The sequence below is a fragment of the Saccopteryx bilineata genome, chromosome 10 (genome assembly GCF_036850765.1).
Source record: "Saccopteryx bilineata isolate mSacBil1 chromosome 10, mSacBil1_pri_phased_curated, whole genome shotgun sequence".
Classification (NCBI taxonomy): Eukaryota; Metazoa; Chordata; class Mammalia; order Chiroptera; family Emballonuridae; genus Saccopteryx; species Saccopteryx bilineata.
Genome location: NC_089499.1, coordinates 64,432,908 through 64,451,891, shown reverse-complemented (window position 1 = coordinate 64,451,891; position 18,984 = coordinate 64,432,908). Strand labels below are relative to the sequence as shown.

Below are 18,984 nucleotides of genomic sequence, written 5' to 3'. Positions count from 1 at the left end.
AGAGAGGAAGAGAGGAAGGGGAGGGGGAGGGGTGGAGAAGCAGAAGAGCGCTTCTCCTGTGTGCCCTGGCTGAGAATCGAACCAGGGAATCCTGCACGCCAGGCCGATGCACTGAGCCAACCAGCCAGGGCCTAGGAATGCCCTTGTTGATCAAGCTAACCAAAAAAAAATTATTTGGAGCAACCATGACAGATTGAGCAATTCAGTCTCATACTATTCATCACCAAAACGCTGCAGCCCTGTGTAAACAGTTTCAACTTTCTCGGGAAGCAGCACGGCAGATTGGGAAATCCTGTCCAAGGGGTCCTATACTACAATCTGCCCCTTAATTTGGAGTTAACCCTCAAGGACCCCTACCAAGACAACTTTGGCAAATGGATGTTACTCATATACCTTCAATGGCAAACAGTCCTATGTCCACATTACAGTGGCTACATATTCTGGATTTACAGTAACCTCTGTCAGAACAGGAAAGGCTGCTAAGCATGTTATAGCTCATTGTCTGAATGCATTGTTCTATTATTGGATTTCCTAAACTGGTTAAACTGAAAATGCTCCTACATATGGAGCATTTACTGTATTTTGTCATTCTTACAATCTTTAAAGTCACGGTATTATTAAAGTGTACCCAGCAAATATTTTAAGGTCAATTTTAAAAAATTTAAAAGGGGGTAGTCATATCCTGAAACTCCTACGGGTCTACCATATCATGCTTTTTACTTAAAAAAAATTTTAAATTTCTTTTGAATGCTGATGAACAGGAGACGACAAATCTTCTTCTCCTGCAAACTACTACCTTCTTTATTTGATCCAGCTAATAACACTGTTTTGTCTTTTTCCAAATAGCTCCAGATATATGGAAAAGATTTATATAGGCGGATGGGGATCCTCAAACCCCTCAGCAAGATCTTCTGAGCATGGCTTTAAGATACCAAAAGGCAGAAAAACCCCAATAGAGATGAGGGGAACTACCAGCTTTTAGGATATACCCTTAAAGGCTCCAACGCCCCAAAGAGGTCTCATAAGATGCCATCTGGGTCCTGCTTCAATAGTGGAAAGGAAGGTCATTGAGCTAAAGCCTGCCAGACTTACATGCCTCTGCTGTGAGGAAACAGGGACACTGGAAGGTAGGCTTCCCCCTCGCTCCTCTAAGGGAGGGTTCAGTCTCTTCCAGCCCTGCTCCAGCCACCTATGATCTAACCTTGCCCAGAATGCTGGGGTTTGCCACAGAAGGCTGAAGGTGCCCAGGGCTGTCGGCCCCATCTACGACACTGTGGACGAGCCTAGGGTATTTCTTCCAAGAAGCAGGTAAACTGATCTCATTTGCACAAGGGCCACTTAACTATATCTTGCCTGAATAGTCAGGTTTTTTATTCTTCCCTCGAAGATCTCTGTTGTGGGTGTTGATAGTCCTATTTTCTGCTGCTTTGTTTAATATATAGTGTTTCCTTTATTCTTCCTACCTCAATGCCCCACTCATATTTCAGGCTGGGACCTACTCCTAATTTAGAGCTCTTTTTCCTCCTTCTGCCAACTTCTATTATGAATTTACCGTTGCCACCCAGCTTAGTGTATCCCAAGGTTCTCTTTACCAAGCCACAGTCACAGAGCTCCAGAGAAAAGCAACCTGGTCTCATCTCTCCAGGCAGAGAACAGAAGCTCCATCTCCACACATGCTGCAGATGGCTTTTCCAGTCTACCTGAATCATTACCAGCTAGAAGCAGCAGTCATTGGGACTTGGACATGAGCTGCAAAGTATAGAATTGTGACAACAATTCCAGTGCCATGCGGACTTTTCCTGGACTCCTGCTCCTTGTGACAGCTCCTAACAGACTGAACTGGGGTTGGGTTGCATTTTTCAGGGATTTGGCATGGTGTTGGGGTCAACTTGGACTTGGTGAACATGCTAAAGACACTACTCTTTTATGAATTCTTGCTGTAATGGCCAAGAGTTTGCTTAAAGGCTTTAATCGCTGTAAAAAAAAAATAGAAGACTAAAGAATATGTGGCACATATACACCATGGCATCAGATCATTTACAACAAAATGGTGGGATCTTGATAACATTTATACAGAGTGAAATAAGTAAATCAGAAAAAAACAAGAACTGCAGGATTCCATACATTGGTGGAACATAAAAACGAGACTAAGAGACATGGACAAGAGTGTGGTGGTTACGGGGGGCGGGGGGAGGGAAGGAGGGGGAGGGGCACAAAGAAAACTAGATAGAGGGTGACAGAGGACAATCTGACGTTGGGTGATGGGTATGCAACAGAACTGAATGACAAGATAACCTGGACATGTTTTCTTTGAATATATGTACCCTGATTTATTGATGTCACCCCATTAAAATAAAAATTTATTCATAACCCCCCCCAAAAAACCCCCAAAACTCCCACCAAACAAAAGCCCTGGGCCAGATGGCTTCACAGGTGAATTCTACCAAATATTGAAAGAAGAATTAACTTCTGTCCTTCTTAACCTATTTCAAAAAATTCAAGAGGAAGCAAGATTTCTAAGCTCCTTTTATGAAGCGAGCAGAATTCTGACTCCAAAACCAGGCAAAGACAACACAAAGAAAGAAAATTATAGGTCAATATCCCTGATGAATACAGATGCTAAAATCCTCAGCAAAATATTAGCAAACCTGATCCAACAATATATGAAAAAAATCATACATCATAATCAAGTAGAATTTATTCTGGGGAGGCAAGGCTAGTACAATATTTGCAAATCAATCAATGTGATTCATCACATAAACAAAAGGAAGGAGAAAAATCACATGATAATTTCAATAGATGCAGAAAAAGCATTTGATATCCAGCATCCATTTATGATCAAAACTCTCAGCAAAGTGGAAATACAGGGAACATACCTCAACATGATAAAGGCCATCTATGACAATCCCACAGCCAATGTCATACTCAAAGGAAAAAAATTAAAAGCTACCCCCTTAGGATCAGGAACAAGGTAGGGGTGCCCTCTTTCAACCACTCTTATTCAACATAGTTCTGGAAGTCCTAGCCACAGCAATTAGACGAGAAATAAAAAGCATCCAAATTGGAAAAAGGAGTAAAACTATCATTATTTGCTGATGATATAATACAGTATATAGAAAACCTTAAAGTCTCAGTCAAAAAACTACTGGATCTGATAAATAAATTCAGCAAGGTGGCAGGATGTAAAATTAATGCTCAGAAATTGGTGGCATTTTTATACACCAACAACGAACTGTCAGAAAGAGAAATTAAGGAAACAATCCCCTTCACTATTGCAACCAAAGAAATAAAGTACCTAGGAGTAAATTTATCCAAGGAGATTAAAGACTTGCGCTTGAAAAATGATAAAACATTAATAAAAGAAATCAAGAAAGATACAAAGAAGTGGAAGCATATACCATGCTCATGGTTAGGAAGAATAAACATCATCAAAATGTCTATACTACCCAAAGCAATTTATAAATTCAATGCAATACCAATTAAAATACCAATGACATACTTCAAAGATATAGAACACATATTCCAAAAACTTATATAGAACCAAAAAAGAACACGAATAGCCTCAGCAATCTTGAAAAAGAAGAATAAAGTGGGACATATCATACTTCCTGATATCAAGTTATACTAAAGGCCACTGTACTCAAAACAACCTGGTACTGGCATAAGAACAGGCATATAGATCAATGGAACAGAACAGAGAACCCAGAAATAAAATCACACCTTTCTGGACAACTGACATTTGACAAAGGAGGTAAGAGCATACAATGGAGTAAAGACAGTCTCTTTAACAAATAGTGTTGGGAAAATTAAACGGCCACCTGCAAAGAAAAATGAAACTAGGCCACCAACTTACACCATTCACAAAAATAAACTCAAAATGAATAAAACACTTAAATGGAAGTTGTGAAACCATAAGCCTCTTTGAAGAAAACATAGGCAGTAAGCTCTCCGACATCTCTCGTAGCAATATATTTGCTGATTTATCTCCATGGGCAAGTGAAATAAAAGACAGGATAAACAAATGGGACTATATCAAACTAAAAAGCTTTTGCACAGCAAGACAATATGAATAAAAGACAAACTATACAGTGGGAGAACATATTTGACAATACATTTAATAATGGGTTAATAACCAAAATTTATAAAGAACTTGTAAAACTGAACACCAGAAAGATAAACAATCAAAAAAATGAGCAAAAGAAATGAACAAACACTTCTCCAAAGAGGACATACAATTAGCCCATAGGCAGATGAAAAAATGTTCAACATCCCTAATCATTAGAGAAATGCAAATTAAACCACAATGAGATATCACCTCATACCGGTCAGAATAGCGCTTATCAACAAAACAACACAGAGTAAGTGCTGGCAAGGATGTGGAGAAAAGGGAACCCTCCTGCACTGCTGGCGGGAATGCAGACTTGTGCAGCAACAGTGGAAAACAGTATGGAGATTCCTCAAAAACTTAAAAACAGAACTGCCTTTGACCCAGCCATCCCACTTTTAGGAATATATCCCAAGAACACCATTCACTGATTCAAAAGGAGAAATGCACCCTCATGTTTATAGCAGTATTGTTCATAATAGTGAAGATCTGGAAACAGCCCAAGTGTCCGTCAGTGGACGAGTGGATTAAAAAGCCATGGTACATATATACAATGGAATACTACAGGGCCATGAAAAAAAGGAAATCTTACATTTTGCAACAACATGAATGGACTTGGAAACTTTTTTTTTTTTGTATTTTTCCAAAACCAGAAATGAGGAGGCAGTCAGACAGACTCCCGCATGCACCCGACCGGGATCCATCCGGGGCATCACTCTGTTGCGACCAGAGCCACGCTAGTGCCTGAGGCAGAGGCCACAGAGCCATCCTCAGCACCCGGGCCAACTTTGCTCCAATGGAGCCTTGGCTGCGGGAGGGGAAGAGAGAGACAGAGAGGAAGGAGAGGGGAGGGGTGAAGCAGATGGGCGATTCTCCTGTGTGCCCTGGCCGGGAATCAAACCCGGGACTCCTGCATGCCAGGCTGACGCTCTACCACTGATCCAACCGGCCAGGGCCGGAAACTATTATGTTAAGTGAAATAAGCCAGGCAGAAAAAGAAAAATATCATGACTTTACTCATTTTAGGAATCCAATGAACAAAGCGAACTGAGGAACGGAACTGAGACAGAGGAGAGATCGAGAGGACCAGAAGAAAAGAGGACAGAGGGAAAGGGGATGATAGGATGAAATAAACCTGAAGGGAGGCAGGAGGGGGTGCTCTGGGGAGGGGGAGATAGGGGAATATTGAGGGGAATATGGGGGATGGAGGATGCATTTGGGGAGACACTATAATCTATGTAAACACAATTAAAATCAATAAAAAATAAAATAAAACCACAATGATACAGCTTTAAAACTATTTTTTAAAATAAATTTTTATTAATTTTAATGGGGTGACATCAATAAATCAGGATACATATATTCAAAGAAAATATGTCTAGGTTATCTTGTCATTCAATTATGTTGCATACCCATCACCCAAAGTCAGATTGTCCTCCGTCACCTTCTATCTAGTTTTCTTTGTGCCCCTCCCCCACCCCCCCTAACCACCACACTCTTGTCCATGTCTCTTAGTCTCGTTTTTATGTCCCACCTATGTATGGAATCATGCAGTTCTTGTTTTTTTTCTGATTTACTTATTTCACTCCGTATAATGTTATCAAGATCCCACCATTTTGCTGTAAATGATCCGATGTCATCATTTCTTATGGCTGAGTAGTATTCCATAGTGTATATGTGCCACATCTTCTTTACCCAGTCTTCTATTGAAGGGCTTTCTGGTTGTTTCCATGTCTTGGCCACTGTGAACAATGCTTCAATGTACATGGGGCTGCATGTGTCTTTACATATCAGTGTTTAAAACTATTAAAATGGTAAAATGTCTAAAAACTGACCATAGCAAGTAATGATAAGAATGTGAAAAAACTAAGAATCTCATACAGGGCTTGTGGGAATATAAAATGGTACAACCACCTTGAAAAGGAGTTTGGCAATGTTTTAAACTGTTAACATATGCCTACCACAACAGCTCACTCATTCCACTGCTACATTTTTCCCTAAGAGAAATAAAAGCACATGCCCACACGAAAGTTTGCAGAGATATTCATCAATGCTTTATTGAAAACAGTCAAAAGTTGGAAATAACTAACATGTCCATCAATAGGTGGATAAAATGTACACAGCCAAGGAAAAAAACCAAAAACCCTTTTGATACTTACTATATCAATGAATCTCAATATAATTTTATGGAGTGAAAGAAGCCTGATTTTAAAAAGTACATATTAGATTGAATAGGAAATGAAAACTAATGTATAGTGACAGAAAGCAAATCAATGTTTGCCTAGGGCAGGGAGTGAGCTTTGGGAGACAGGTGGCAAAGGAACAAATGGATACTTGGAGATGATGGATAACTACAGCACCTTGATCTCAGTGGTAACTTAAGTTGGTGCATATATAACAACCCATAATATTGGGTGGTTTTTTTGTATTTTTTCTGTAGTTGGAAACGGGGAGGCAGTCAGACAGACTCCTGCATGCGCCCAACCGGGATTCACCCAACATGCCCACCAGGGGGCAACGCTCGGCCCATCCGGGGCGTTGCTCTTCTGCGACCAGAGCCATTCTAGCGCCTGAGGCAGAGGCCATGGAGCCATCCCCAGCGCCCGGGCCATCTTTGCTCCAATGGAGCCTCGGCTGCAGGAGGAGAAGAGAGAGATATAGAGAGGAAGGAGAGGGGGAAGGGTAAAGAAGCAGATGGGTGCCTCTCTTGTGTGCCCTGGCTGGGAATTGAACCCGGGACTTCCACACACTAGGCCGATACTCTACCACTGAGCCAACCGGCCAGGGCTACAACCCATCATATTGTATACTTTAAGTATGTGCCATTTATTGTATGTTAAGTATACCTTGTTAAAGCTATTAAAAATATTAATGGGCTCTACAGTCTAGAGATTCTGAAAGAACTATTGTTTTCATCTTCAAATATTAAATTTACTTTGTTAAAACTATTTCAAACTATGTTGTATGCACTAAGAAAAAGTACAAAGTAAAAATAAAGATTTCTCAGTAACTAAAACCAAGTCTGACATAATTCTCAACAATGAGTCAAACCACTCAGAGTCCATCACTTGGAGTCTGTCAGTCAGCTCCGCCCTGTATCCTGCTGTGGTTCCCAGCAGTGGAGCCCGCAGGTTTTGAAATCTGAACTGTAGTCTTGAGTTGTTCTCCAACCTCCTCTATCAGAGGCCCAGCTCCTCCAAGAGCCTTGGAAGAGGCCAATGGCTTTCCCTGACCAACATCAGACCTCAGGATGGCTGAGGGTTTGCATACCCCACCAACATCAATAAGCAGGGCACTGCTTTCCTCAAGAAAGGGACCTCGCAAGGAACTGATGCTCTCAAATTCACTATCTTTGAGCTCCTCTTGTTCTGAATCTGAGTCTTCAGTCTCAGATGATGTGGTGCTGTCCAAGTCTTCTGAGTTACCTGCCTCAGAACTGGAGGAAGGTATCCGTTGCCTCAAAACAGAATGAGCTACATCCTTTGCAGCTTCTTCTTCCTGGGCGAGAAGTGCTGCAGCTTCCAGTTCTTCCAATTCTAATCCCAGCTGGGCCTTCGTCAGGGATGCTTCTTTCAATGCTTCTGCAAGAGCTGCCAACTTTTTGGACCTTGAAAAACAATTTAAGAAAAAATATTAAGACTATTCACTAATTGGCCTGCAGACAACAGGCTACAGTGCTTAAAGCAATTACAAAATACAGCTGGACCCATACTTTACATGACACACCAGGATAAATCCCTAAACAGATCAAGGATACCAAAGTAAAATGAAGCTAGTAAAGTATTACATGGAAGCACGGGTGATTTCCTTTATTATCCTAGAAGAAGGAAAGTCTTCCTAGGTATGACTCAAAATCCAACAGCCACAAAAGATAAGCAAAGATGAATAAATACAACTAATAAAAACCAACAACCTCTAAAGGGCAGAAAAAAGCCATCATAACTAAAGTCAAAAGCCTAATGCAAAATTTTAAAAAGTATCTGCAACACCTACCACAGAGCAAGGCCTAATTTCTATAGCCCATCAGAAAAATAAGCAAAAGATATAAGCAGACAGTTCACAAAAGGAAATAAAAATGATTCTAAAATATATAAAAAATGTTCAACTTCAGCCAAATAAGAGAAATACAAATTGAACTCACACTGAGACGTATTTTTCACTTATCAAATTAGCAAAAATCCAAACATGCCACCACTGCTAAGGCTCTGGGGAAAATGGAGCCTTCATACACTGGCAGTGAGAGATGAAACAGTACAACCCCTATGAAGAAGCACGTGGCAATAGTTCTCAAAATCGAAAAGTATACCCCCCCCCCAAAAAAAAGGCAATATCAGAGAGCAACATAGAGTGCTTTTATTTTTATCAGAAAACCATGTCATGTTATTTCAGAGGATATTTTTCTAAATTTGTCACATTATGTAATATTAAATAAACATTTTTATTAACTTGGAACTGTTTAGTTGTTTTTTATTTTTGAAAAAAGCAACACAAAGCACGCAGAAAATCTCTAAACTATGCATTTACTATTCTGTAGAGGAAAATCTGACAAGCCAACTGAGAAAAGGAGGCAGCAAGTGAAAATGGTCATGGCTTCTATGTCTCCCTAACTTCAAAGATTAAATGAGAGTACACACCAGTTACTGGTTTGAGACAAACTGGATAAGGGTAAGTTCACAAGATAAATTAATTTGTAAAAGTGTAGTCCATCCCATCTTGAGAGAATGAGGCTTCGTTTAAAGAGAATGGATACTGCAATAGGAACTGCTGGACAAAGGTGGTAATTTTCATCGAAGTGCCAATATATATCTGAGACCCTTTGTCTCAAAATAGTTAGCGTAAAAATGAGTTTCTGCAGGCATACTGCCCCTCCCTCCTGCCACCTCTCCACAACTGTAATCATGACCCAGACAAACCATTGTTGTCTCTGTCCGAGGGTGGGTGGAAGGTACAGTGGGGTGAAGGGGAAAAGGTCAGCTGCCATAACTGATGGTCAACTTTTTCTTATATAAGAAAACTGATGAATTTCAGTGCTAGAATTTCCAGAGCTTAGAAAAGAAAGGTTGGGCCTGACCAGGCAGCAGTGCAGTAGACAGAGCATCAGACTGGGCTACAGAGGACCCAGGTTAGAAAACCCAAGGTCACCGGCTTGAGCACAGGCTCACCAACTTGAGCACGGGATCACCACCTTGAGCACGGGATTGCTGGCTTGAGTATGGTATCAAAGGCATGACCCAAGGTCACTGGCTTGAGCAGGGGGTCACTCGCTCTGCTGTAGCCCCCCCCCCATCAAGGCACATATGAGAAAGCAATCAATGAATAACTAAGGTGCTGCAACAAAGACTTGATGGAGTCTCCCTTACTATCTCCTTTCTTCTCACCTTCCTGCCCATTTGTCCTTATTTGTTAAGGAAGAAAGAAAGGTTGGCGAGGATGAAGGCTAACTGAGATCCCCTGGAGTCTGTCAATAATTCACAAAAGGACTATCAACTCTGGATGAACTCTGGTCAGTTCGAGACATCTTTAAATGCATAGCGATAAAAAACAAGATGGCTGCAATATAATTTACATCCATGTTCCAGATAGTTGTAGATAATGTCCACCATACGTATACATTGCAAGCTTAACTACCAGTGGTAAAAGATTCAGTCAGACCTAGTGGACCAGTTTAAAATATCTCTTCCCCAGATGACATGATACTATATACAGAGAACTCTAAAGATTCCACCAAAAACTACTAGAACCGATAAATGAATTCAGTAAAGTAGCAGGATACAAAATAAACAGTTGCACTATTATACACCGATAATGATCTATCAGAAATGGAAACCAAAAAACAATACCATTCACAGTTGCTTCAAAAAGAATAAAATGCCTAGGAATAAACTTAACGAAGAACATAAAAAACCTGTTCTTGGAAAATTCTAGGACATGAAGAAAGAAGACGATAAAATAAGTAGAAGCATATACCGTGTTCACGGATAGGAAAAATTAACATCATTAAAATGTCCATACTACACAAAGCAATCTATAGATTCAATACAACTCCTATCAATAAAGCAATGGTATATTTCACAAAACTAGGACAAATATTCTAAAAATGCATATGGAACCACTAAAAGCACCTGAATAGCCTCAGGAAATCTTGAAAAAGAAAAAAGCTGGAGAAAATACAAGGCTATAGTAACCAAAACAGCATGGTACTGGTATAAAAACAGACATATAGATCAATGGAACAGAATAGAAAGCCCAGAAATCAGCTGTGGAAAGTGCTCAGTGGATAGAGCACTGGCCTGGCATATGGATGTCCTGGGTTTGATTCCCAGTCAGGGCACACAGGAGAAGGGACCACCTGCTTCTCCCCCATCCCATCTCCCCCTTCTCTCCCTTTTTCCTTTCCACAGCCAGTGGCTTAATTTGTTCGAGCATGGCCCCAGGCACTGGGGATAGCTCAGGTGGTCCAAGTGTGGCAGCCTCAGGCACTAAAAATAGCTCAGTACTCGAACACCGGCCACAGACGGGGTTGCTGGGTGGATCTCAGTCAAGGCGGATGCAGGATTCTGCTTTACTATCTCCCTTTTCACCTAAAAAAACAAAACAAAACAAAACCACACACACAAAAAAAACACCCCCAAATTAACCTATGCCTGTATGGTCATTTAATGTTCAACAAAGGAGGCAAGAACATACAATGAGGTAAAAACAGTCTATTGAAAAAATGGTGTTGGAAAAACTGGACAAATGTGTGCAAAAAAAATGAAACCATATTACACCATACACAAAATAAACTCAAAACAGATTAAAGACTTAAATGTTAGCAACAAAACCATAAAAATCCTAGAAGAAAAGACAGTGAAATCTCATCCATTTCTTGTAGCAATATTTTTCCTGATATATCTACTCAGGCAAGGGAAATGAGAGAAAAGAGAAAGAAATGGGACATCAAACTAAAACTTTTTTGCACAGCAAGGGAAACCATCAACAAAATAAGAAAACCCACTGAATGGGAGAACATACTCACTGATACATCTGATAAGGGGTTAATATCCAAAACTTATAGAGAACTTGCAAAACTCAACACCAAAAAAACCCAAACAATCCAATTAAAAAATGGACAAAGGAACTGAATGGACACTTCTCCAAAGAGGACATACAGATGGCCAATGGATATATGAAAAGATGCTCAATGTCACTAATCATCAAAGAAGTACAAATTCAAACGACAGATACCAACTCACACCTGTCAGCTTAGCTATCATCAAAAATCAACAAACAAGTGTTGGCAAAGGTGTGGAGAAAAGGAAACGCTTGTGGCCTTGTTGGTAGGGATGCAAATTGGTATAGCCACCCTGGAAAGCAGCACAGAATTACCTCAAAATATTAACCTTTGAGTAGTACCAATGTTAATGTACATCCTTGTGCCTCCTGACCAACCAGGCATGAGAACAAAAATTTTTATTTTAAAAATGTGTAAGGCAACATTAAAAAAAGGCAAATGTATGTTCTTCTTGTTTCTATAAATTGGTTATCAAACAAACATGATTTTAAGTTATTAAAACTTTAACTGGAACTAATTTCATTTGTTTGAAGAAAAAACTCACTCCTGGGGGTCAGCGAGCATGAAAAAAATTCACTACTAAAAGGGTTAAAAGTAGAACTGTCTTTTGTCTCAGCAATCCCACTTCTAGGAAAATATCCTAAGGATCCCAAAACAGTAAATCCAAAGAATATTTGCTTACCTATATTCATTGCAGCACTATTTACAACAGCCAAGATCTGGAAACAACCCAAGTGCCCAATAGTAGGGAAGTAGATTAAAAAGTTGCGGTACATTTAAACAATGAAATACTACTCAGCCATAAAAAGGAGGAAATCATTAAAAAAAAATTAAAAATAAAAAAAATTTTTAAAAGAAGGAAATTTTACCTTTTGAGACAGCATAAATGGACTTGGAAATCATTATGCTAAGTGAAATAAGCCAGGCAGGGAAAGACAACTACCATATGATTTCATTCATATGCGGAATCTAATGAGCAAATTAGAGACAGACTCATACAGAGAGAGCAGGCTGACAGCTGTCAGGGGGTGTTGGGTGAGGGAGATGGAGGGATTAGAGCAAAAACGGACACACAATAAAAACCACACAAACATGGACAACAGTGTGGTGATTGCTGGGATTATAAAGGGGAGAAATGGTGACGGACAAAGATTTGATTTGGGGAGAGGTATACAGAAATTATGTTGTAGAACTGGGCACCTGAAACCTGTATAATTATGTTAACTAGCGTCAATTAAAAAAAAAAAAAGTAAAATAAAATAAAACATCACTGCCCCAAGGCTCTATCAGTCTAAGAACCAGCTCACTGCCATCTTTCTCAGTGAAGGAGGTTCAGTCTGCATAGTGACACAGCTTTAAGAGAGAAAGAGCAATGAACTTGGGAAAGAAGACGTGTCTCATTAAATTATTGTATTAGAAATTAAAACTTCTAATATTAGAAATAAAATTTTAAATAAAAGCTTTTACTTCAGTAAATGTGAAACCATACATCACACGCTTTTAATAGTCATGACAAATACTTGCGACAATACATGAAGGACATGCACTTGCTCCTAAGGAAAACCCCCACCCATCAGTTCCTCATACTACAGAAGCTTGCAGAGGTTCAGAGACCTGCTGGCCTTCACCAGCTAGCAACTGTGCTCTTCCTGCATGGCACCCATGAATATCCAGGCTCTGTTTCACCTTCTAGCACCAGATCCCTCACCTTCCCAACTGGAGCTCTAGTCAACACCTTCCAGATCAGCAACTTCTGACTTGCATAGGCCCAGAATTCTCCAAAGAAGCTATGACTGGTATCTTCAGCTTAGCAATTTTAGAGTTGGTTCTAAGTCAGCCACTCCTTGAAGTATATATATCTATGCTTTGATTACAGAGGTTTAGAATGGGAGAAAAATGAATTATTTTGGTGGATATTGGTGAAAACTAGTTAGAAAAGTCAATCAAGTTGAAACTATTTTGTTCTTTCTTATTGTCTATTATAAAAATATTGTATCTATTATTTATAACAGTATAAATTTGGAATTTCAAAGTCCCTCATCTGTAATCCTGGCTCTTTCCAAAAAGCACATCCCACATATGGTTGGACTACAAAGTGTCAACTCTAATGAGCAGGACAGTGGTGAGGATGAACCATGGAACCCAAACAGGAGCTGATGTCTGTTACAAGCTTACTGAATTTTTATCCTTCAGAAAAAAGTCTGTTTCTCACTTTTAGCACTATATTATTTTTAAACTGACTAATTTATATGAGATATGTAATAAATGATCTATATGTTCATTTTTTATTCTTTATCACTCTGATTCATCTCTCTTATTATCCTACTCTTACTACCTCAAACTGGCTAGTTTATTCAATTAATATTAAGCAGGCCTGACCTGTGGTGGCACAGTGGATAAAGCGTCGACCTGGAAATGCTGAGGTCGCCGGTTCGAAATCCAGAGCTTGCCTGGTCAAGGCACATATGGGAGTTGATGCTTCCAACTCATCCCCACTGTCTCTCTCTCCTCTCTGTCTCTCTGTCTCTCTCTCTCCTCTCTAAAATGAATGAATTAAAAAAAAAAGATTTACAATTAATATTAAGGTTCTGACAGAAACATGAAGTTTGTAGAAAAAGCATTCTGAATCCTCTCCCTTTCTAAAGAATACTAAGATGTGACTAAAAATTTAGAAATATTGTTAATGTAGAATGTGACTAATAGTCTGAGGAATAAAAGTTGGGCTTGTTTCTATTCAATTATTTTCCACAGATGACTTAGCAATCACTGTTTATACACACATATATATACTCATTTTGAGAAAAAAATTAAGCCATAAAAGAGTAGCCTTTTGTTCTTTCAACTGCTGGTCCAATTAAAGTTGGTTCTAAGTCTCCACTCCTTGTAAATTCTAGAATCTGCCTTTGTAAGGAATGGCCTTTCCCTTTCAGAAAGCACCTCATTTAATGTAGTTAGTGGTTTTTCACTGTCACACTCAGACCAGGCTAGTTCATGTCAAAAAGCCTTATCAAATGACATTATTAACCACAATGCTTACAAAAACTAGGTACATTTTGGTGTATTTCAACAAACATGTATGCTGAGTTACTAGCTGTATTTATTGTATATATTTTATATCTAAGTAAAGAACATCTCCCTGTTAAGAATGTATTTATTAAAGATTAAAGAGATTTAGCATCTAAAGGAGATAGGATAATCAAATCATACTGTCATATTTTAATAAAATTATACTAAAAACCGGTTTTTCTTAGAAAGTTTTTGGAAATGTAATCCAACCATGTAACTTAAATTAAAAAAAGCTTTCATTTTGTTTGTGTATGTAAAATAATACAGTATTCCATTTAGAAAAAATTTTTAATTGAAGACTGCTTTCTGACAAGTTATAGTAAATACAGCTACCATGAATGAGAAAGACCTAAAAAGATATGCCTTGACTGAGCTTATATATAAAATTTCCTCAATTATCTTATATTTGGTGACCAAGTTTAAGGGGAAAAAGATCCATGGCCTTATAAAACAGCCAAAACAAAGTGAAAAAAGAGCCCTGAAATATAGAAAAAATAAAACTGGGTATAAATAGAAAGCATACATCCTGTTGCTTGCTGTAGAGCTTTGTCCCAAACTATCAATCAACTTTTCACGACTTCCTGCTATAGCAGGTCTGCATAAATCTCGTAGTCACTGCCTAGGTTTCATTTCCTCTGCTCAAACCTGCTAACCTGCCGGCCACGACAAACTGAAACTAGAGCCGGCAACTGATAATGTTGCACAGAACACCCGCGACGCGATTCAAGAAACATGACAGAATACGCTGACTTGGCCTTTTAGTTTCAAAGGACACACACACACACACACACACACACACACACACACACACGCTCTCCGGTTTTATCGGGGAACAGTTTACCATCATTCTTTTTAAAGGGGATTGATGAAAATGACATGTAATCATAATTCCTCTCTATTAAAAAGAACCAGTTCCAAATTCCAAAAGCCCCTGCCCACAACACATCTATGCAGCCTGATCTAAAAGGGAATGCATCAATAGCTTTAAGGAGAAGCTGCCAGTGAAACTCTTCTCTGACAGTTGCCATGAAAAGCAAATAAAAACTGATACACAAATAAGCACAAAACTGCCTGTTGTTATTCTGGAACAATGAAGACCATTTCCAGCTCCATCTTTAATAGAAACAATCAATCTCTTTGAACAATAAAGTACTAATTTAATACAGAAAATATTACAAGATTAAGAGTTATTTAAGCCATACTGAGCTTGGGCCAATGAAATATTTTTTCACCCTATTTCCATTTGACTTATGTAGGGCCAGTAGTCACTGCCATAGCTGTCATGGCCATACACATGCAGGTTTCCAGGGGATTTGAACAGACGATAAAGAAACATTGGAGCCAAAAAATGGTGGGCCATTTCTTTATTCAAGTCTCGTACCGGCCAATGAGCAAACACACAGGGAAAAAACACTTCCCTTTTACTCAGGGCTCCCAAAGCCAATGACACATTCTCTGGTTCCACAACCAGGAGAATCTTCTCCAGTTTTTCCTATAATCAAAGGCCTCACCAGTCCCAAAGCCCCTCACCTCTGGTTCCCCATCTGCACTCACTCTGCCAACATGCCTTCTTTCTCTGCAAAACTGGCTTCTCTCTGTTTCTCTGCCATCTTGGCTTCTTTCTGCTCCAGCACACATTAGCAAGTCAATGGCTCTTCCCAAGGAGGAAGGTAATTTATTGTACAATTTCACAGATCATATACCTGGTGCTGCCCAGACATTTTTAACAATAAAAGTGAGTAAACTCAAAAAATACAAATTTTACAAACTCTTTCGCCCAACAACTTAATACCAGCCTGTGGGCCTGGGCTATGAAAAATAAGATCTACTCCATGAATCAGTAGAATAATTTTCTGAAAACTCCCTGTATTAGTTTCCTAGGGCTGCCATAACAAACTACCACAAACTGGTGGCTTAAAGCACTAGAAATTTATTCTCTCACAGTTCTTGAGGGTAGAAGTCCAAAATCAAGGTGCTGAGAGGGCTGCTGTCTCCTGAGGGATGTGAGGGAGAATCCGTTCCATTGTCCCAAGCCTTTCTCTTAGTTCTTGGTGCTGTCACCAATCCAGCAAGCTCTGCCTCTGTCACAACATGGCAATCTCTCTGTGTGTATTTCTTCATGTGGCCGTCCTCCCTCTGCGTGCGTCTTTGTGTCTCTTCTCCTCTCTTAGCATACCAGTCATACTGGATTAGGGGCCATCTTACTCTAGTACAGTGTTTGGGAAACTCATTAGTCAACAGAGCCAAATATCAACAGTACTACGATTGAAATTTCTTTTGAGAGCCAAACTTTTTAAGCTTAAACTATATAGGTAGATACATTCCTTATTGAGGCAGCACCTGCACGTGGTATTTTGTTGAAGAGCCACACTCAGGGGGCCAAAGAGCCATGTGTGGCTCGCAAGCCACAGTTTGCCGACCAGGGCTCTAGTATGTATGACCTCATCTTAACAATTAATGACCTCAACAACAACGCTATTTCCAAGTAATGTCACATTCTGAGTTTGCAGGAAGGACACAGAAAACCCCTATAGCTGAAATAAGTAGATGGTAGGATGCTCATCAATGGAAGATAATTAAGACCATAAAGTAGAGATAAGAACTTAATAGTAAACAGTGATAAAAGGTTATAATTTCACATTAAAAAATTATAAACTACACAAATAAGTTTATAAATTACATGACAATGTCAATATGTAGGTTATAATCGCAACTATGCACTAATTCTCGAGATGAACAAAGAATGAAGCAAACAATTGTATTTGGAGTTGTGATTGTTCTAATACAAATTATGTTACAGAATCATATGGACAGTCATCACTTCATATTGGTTTTTTACAGAATTATAGAGGAATTTTTACAAATAATCATCCAAGGCATCATCAGTTTTCTCAAGGGCTCTAAATCATGTAAATTCAAGTCAATCCTTTGATTCAAAATGAAGACTTTCCACTAATGTCACTATTACTGTAGAGTCTTCTTCTTCAACTGTTAACTAACCCCACATCTCCTGTTGTAAAGTACCCGTACTCCAGATACTGAAAAGTACCATACCTCACTTCTGAGGGTTTACGTAGAGATACCAAGTCCAGATGAGTTTTGAAGGGTTTTATTAAATATGCCGGCTGCATATGGCTGACCCGGGGCATTTGCAGACCCAAATTGTGTGCGCCCAGCACAGCCCTTGCGACAGTTATATGTCCTTGCTCTCACACACACAGGTTGGTAGACTTAAAGGAGGGGGATGGGACACAATTCATTAGCAAGCGTACAACATTTGTCTATAGCAGCGGTTCTCAACCTGTGGGTTGCGACCCCGGCAGGGGTCGAACGACCAAAACACAGGGGTCGCCTAAAGCCATCAGAAATACATATTTTATTTAAAAATGTATTGTATAATAAATATGTATTTTCCGGTGGCTTTAGGCAAACCCTGTGTTTTGGTCCTTTGACCCCCGCCGGGGTCGCGACCCACAGGTTGAGAACCGCTGGTCTATAGGATTCATAAAAAACATTTTTACACATCAAAACCTATAAGGTAACACAATAGCAAAAATGTCATTCTATATATTAAAAGATATTCCTAAATCTTCTAGTGTTCATTTGCCATTCCTTTGTTTAGAGATATATACATTATATATACGTTTTCAGGAGGGAAGGGGTAGTTTCCATGGCGCTGGGGATAAATGCCTGCAAATGGCTCATCAAATAAGAAAAGATTTTTTTACAATCAATCTTCCTGCACCTGGCTAGCTATTTACCTGCTTCCTTACAGGTGTGGGAAAAGGAAGGGAATCTAAATATCCTTCCCCTCTTCATTTACAATATCGGCCATCTGACTTGGTGCAACTCACATAAGCATAAAAATCGTATCTACAAAATCTCTCTGCACACCTAGCCCAAATTAATAAAATGCTCTTTAAGCTTCCTAGTAGAAGGGAGCCTCCTACACAGTACGTTTCTGCAAGCCAGGAAACTTTCACATTTCTTCTCCCTCCCTTCCCCAAAGGAAGGATGGGAAAGGAAGCCTGACCTTTCCTCCTAAAATATCAATATTAATTTTGCAGCTTTTAGGTAACTTACCACACTCCAAGCTTTATTGTTAGTGTTTCTGCATGTGGTTCAAGCACAGTTTCCATGTTATTTCCACAGTCTTGTTAAATTTTTAATTTTTTGCTTAATTTGCAATTTGTTTGCACTGTACAATGCTGTAGGGCAAATGAGATGTAAAATCTGTATTTTCTGGTTTTGCTCACTCAGTTTCTTTTGTGTGTGTTTTTTACAGAGACAGAGAGACAGTTAGAGAGAGGGATAGATAGGGACAGACAGACAGGAATGAAGAGAAGCATCAATCATTACTTTTTTGTTGCAACACCTTAGTTGTTCATTGATTGCTTTCTCATATGTGCTTTGACCGTGGGGCTACAGCAGACCAAGTAACCCCTTGCTCGAGCCAGCGATCTTGGGTCCAAGCTGGTGAGCTTTGCTCAAACCAGACAAGCCCTCATTCAAGCTGGCGACCTCGGGGTCTCAAACCTGGGTCCTCCGCATCCCAGTCCAACGCTCTATCCACTGCACCTCTGTCTGGTCCGGTGCTCACTCTTATTGTTAAAGACTGCTGCTGCTCCCGTGATGATGCTCTCATGTGATAGTTAATTACCTTCTTCCTTGGGAAGGGGCTTGGTTATGCTAATGTGTGCTGGGGGCGAGACCACTGTTGTTGTAGAGAGGGAAAGATACTATGTTGTAGCAGGGCAGG

General features: G+C 39.6%; 1 protein-coding gene across 6 annotated transcripts in view; it reads right to left on the bottom strand.

Annotated features, from left to right (window-relative positions):
• Positions 1-5,596: 5,596 nt before the first annotated feature.
• SHQ1 (SHQ1, H/ACA ribonucleoprotein assembly factor) overlaps positions 5,597-18,984 on the bottom strand; it is a 132,989-nt gene continuing 119,601 nt past the window's right edge. For 5 of the 6 annotated variants that reach the window (XM_066244844.1, XM_066244845.1, XM_066244848.1 and 2 more), the window contains one exon: positions 5,597-7,712. In XM_066244844.1, the coding sequence (XP_066100941.1) occupies positions 7,184-7,712 (529 nt within the window). In that variant the 3' untranslated portion in view covers positions 5,597-7,183. The remainder of the gene's footprint in view (positions 7,713-18,984) is intronic. The other variant, XM_066244843.1, reaches the window with a different exon arrangement.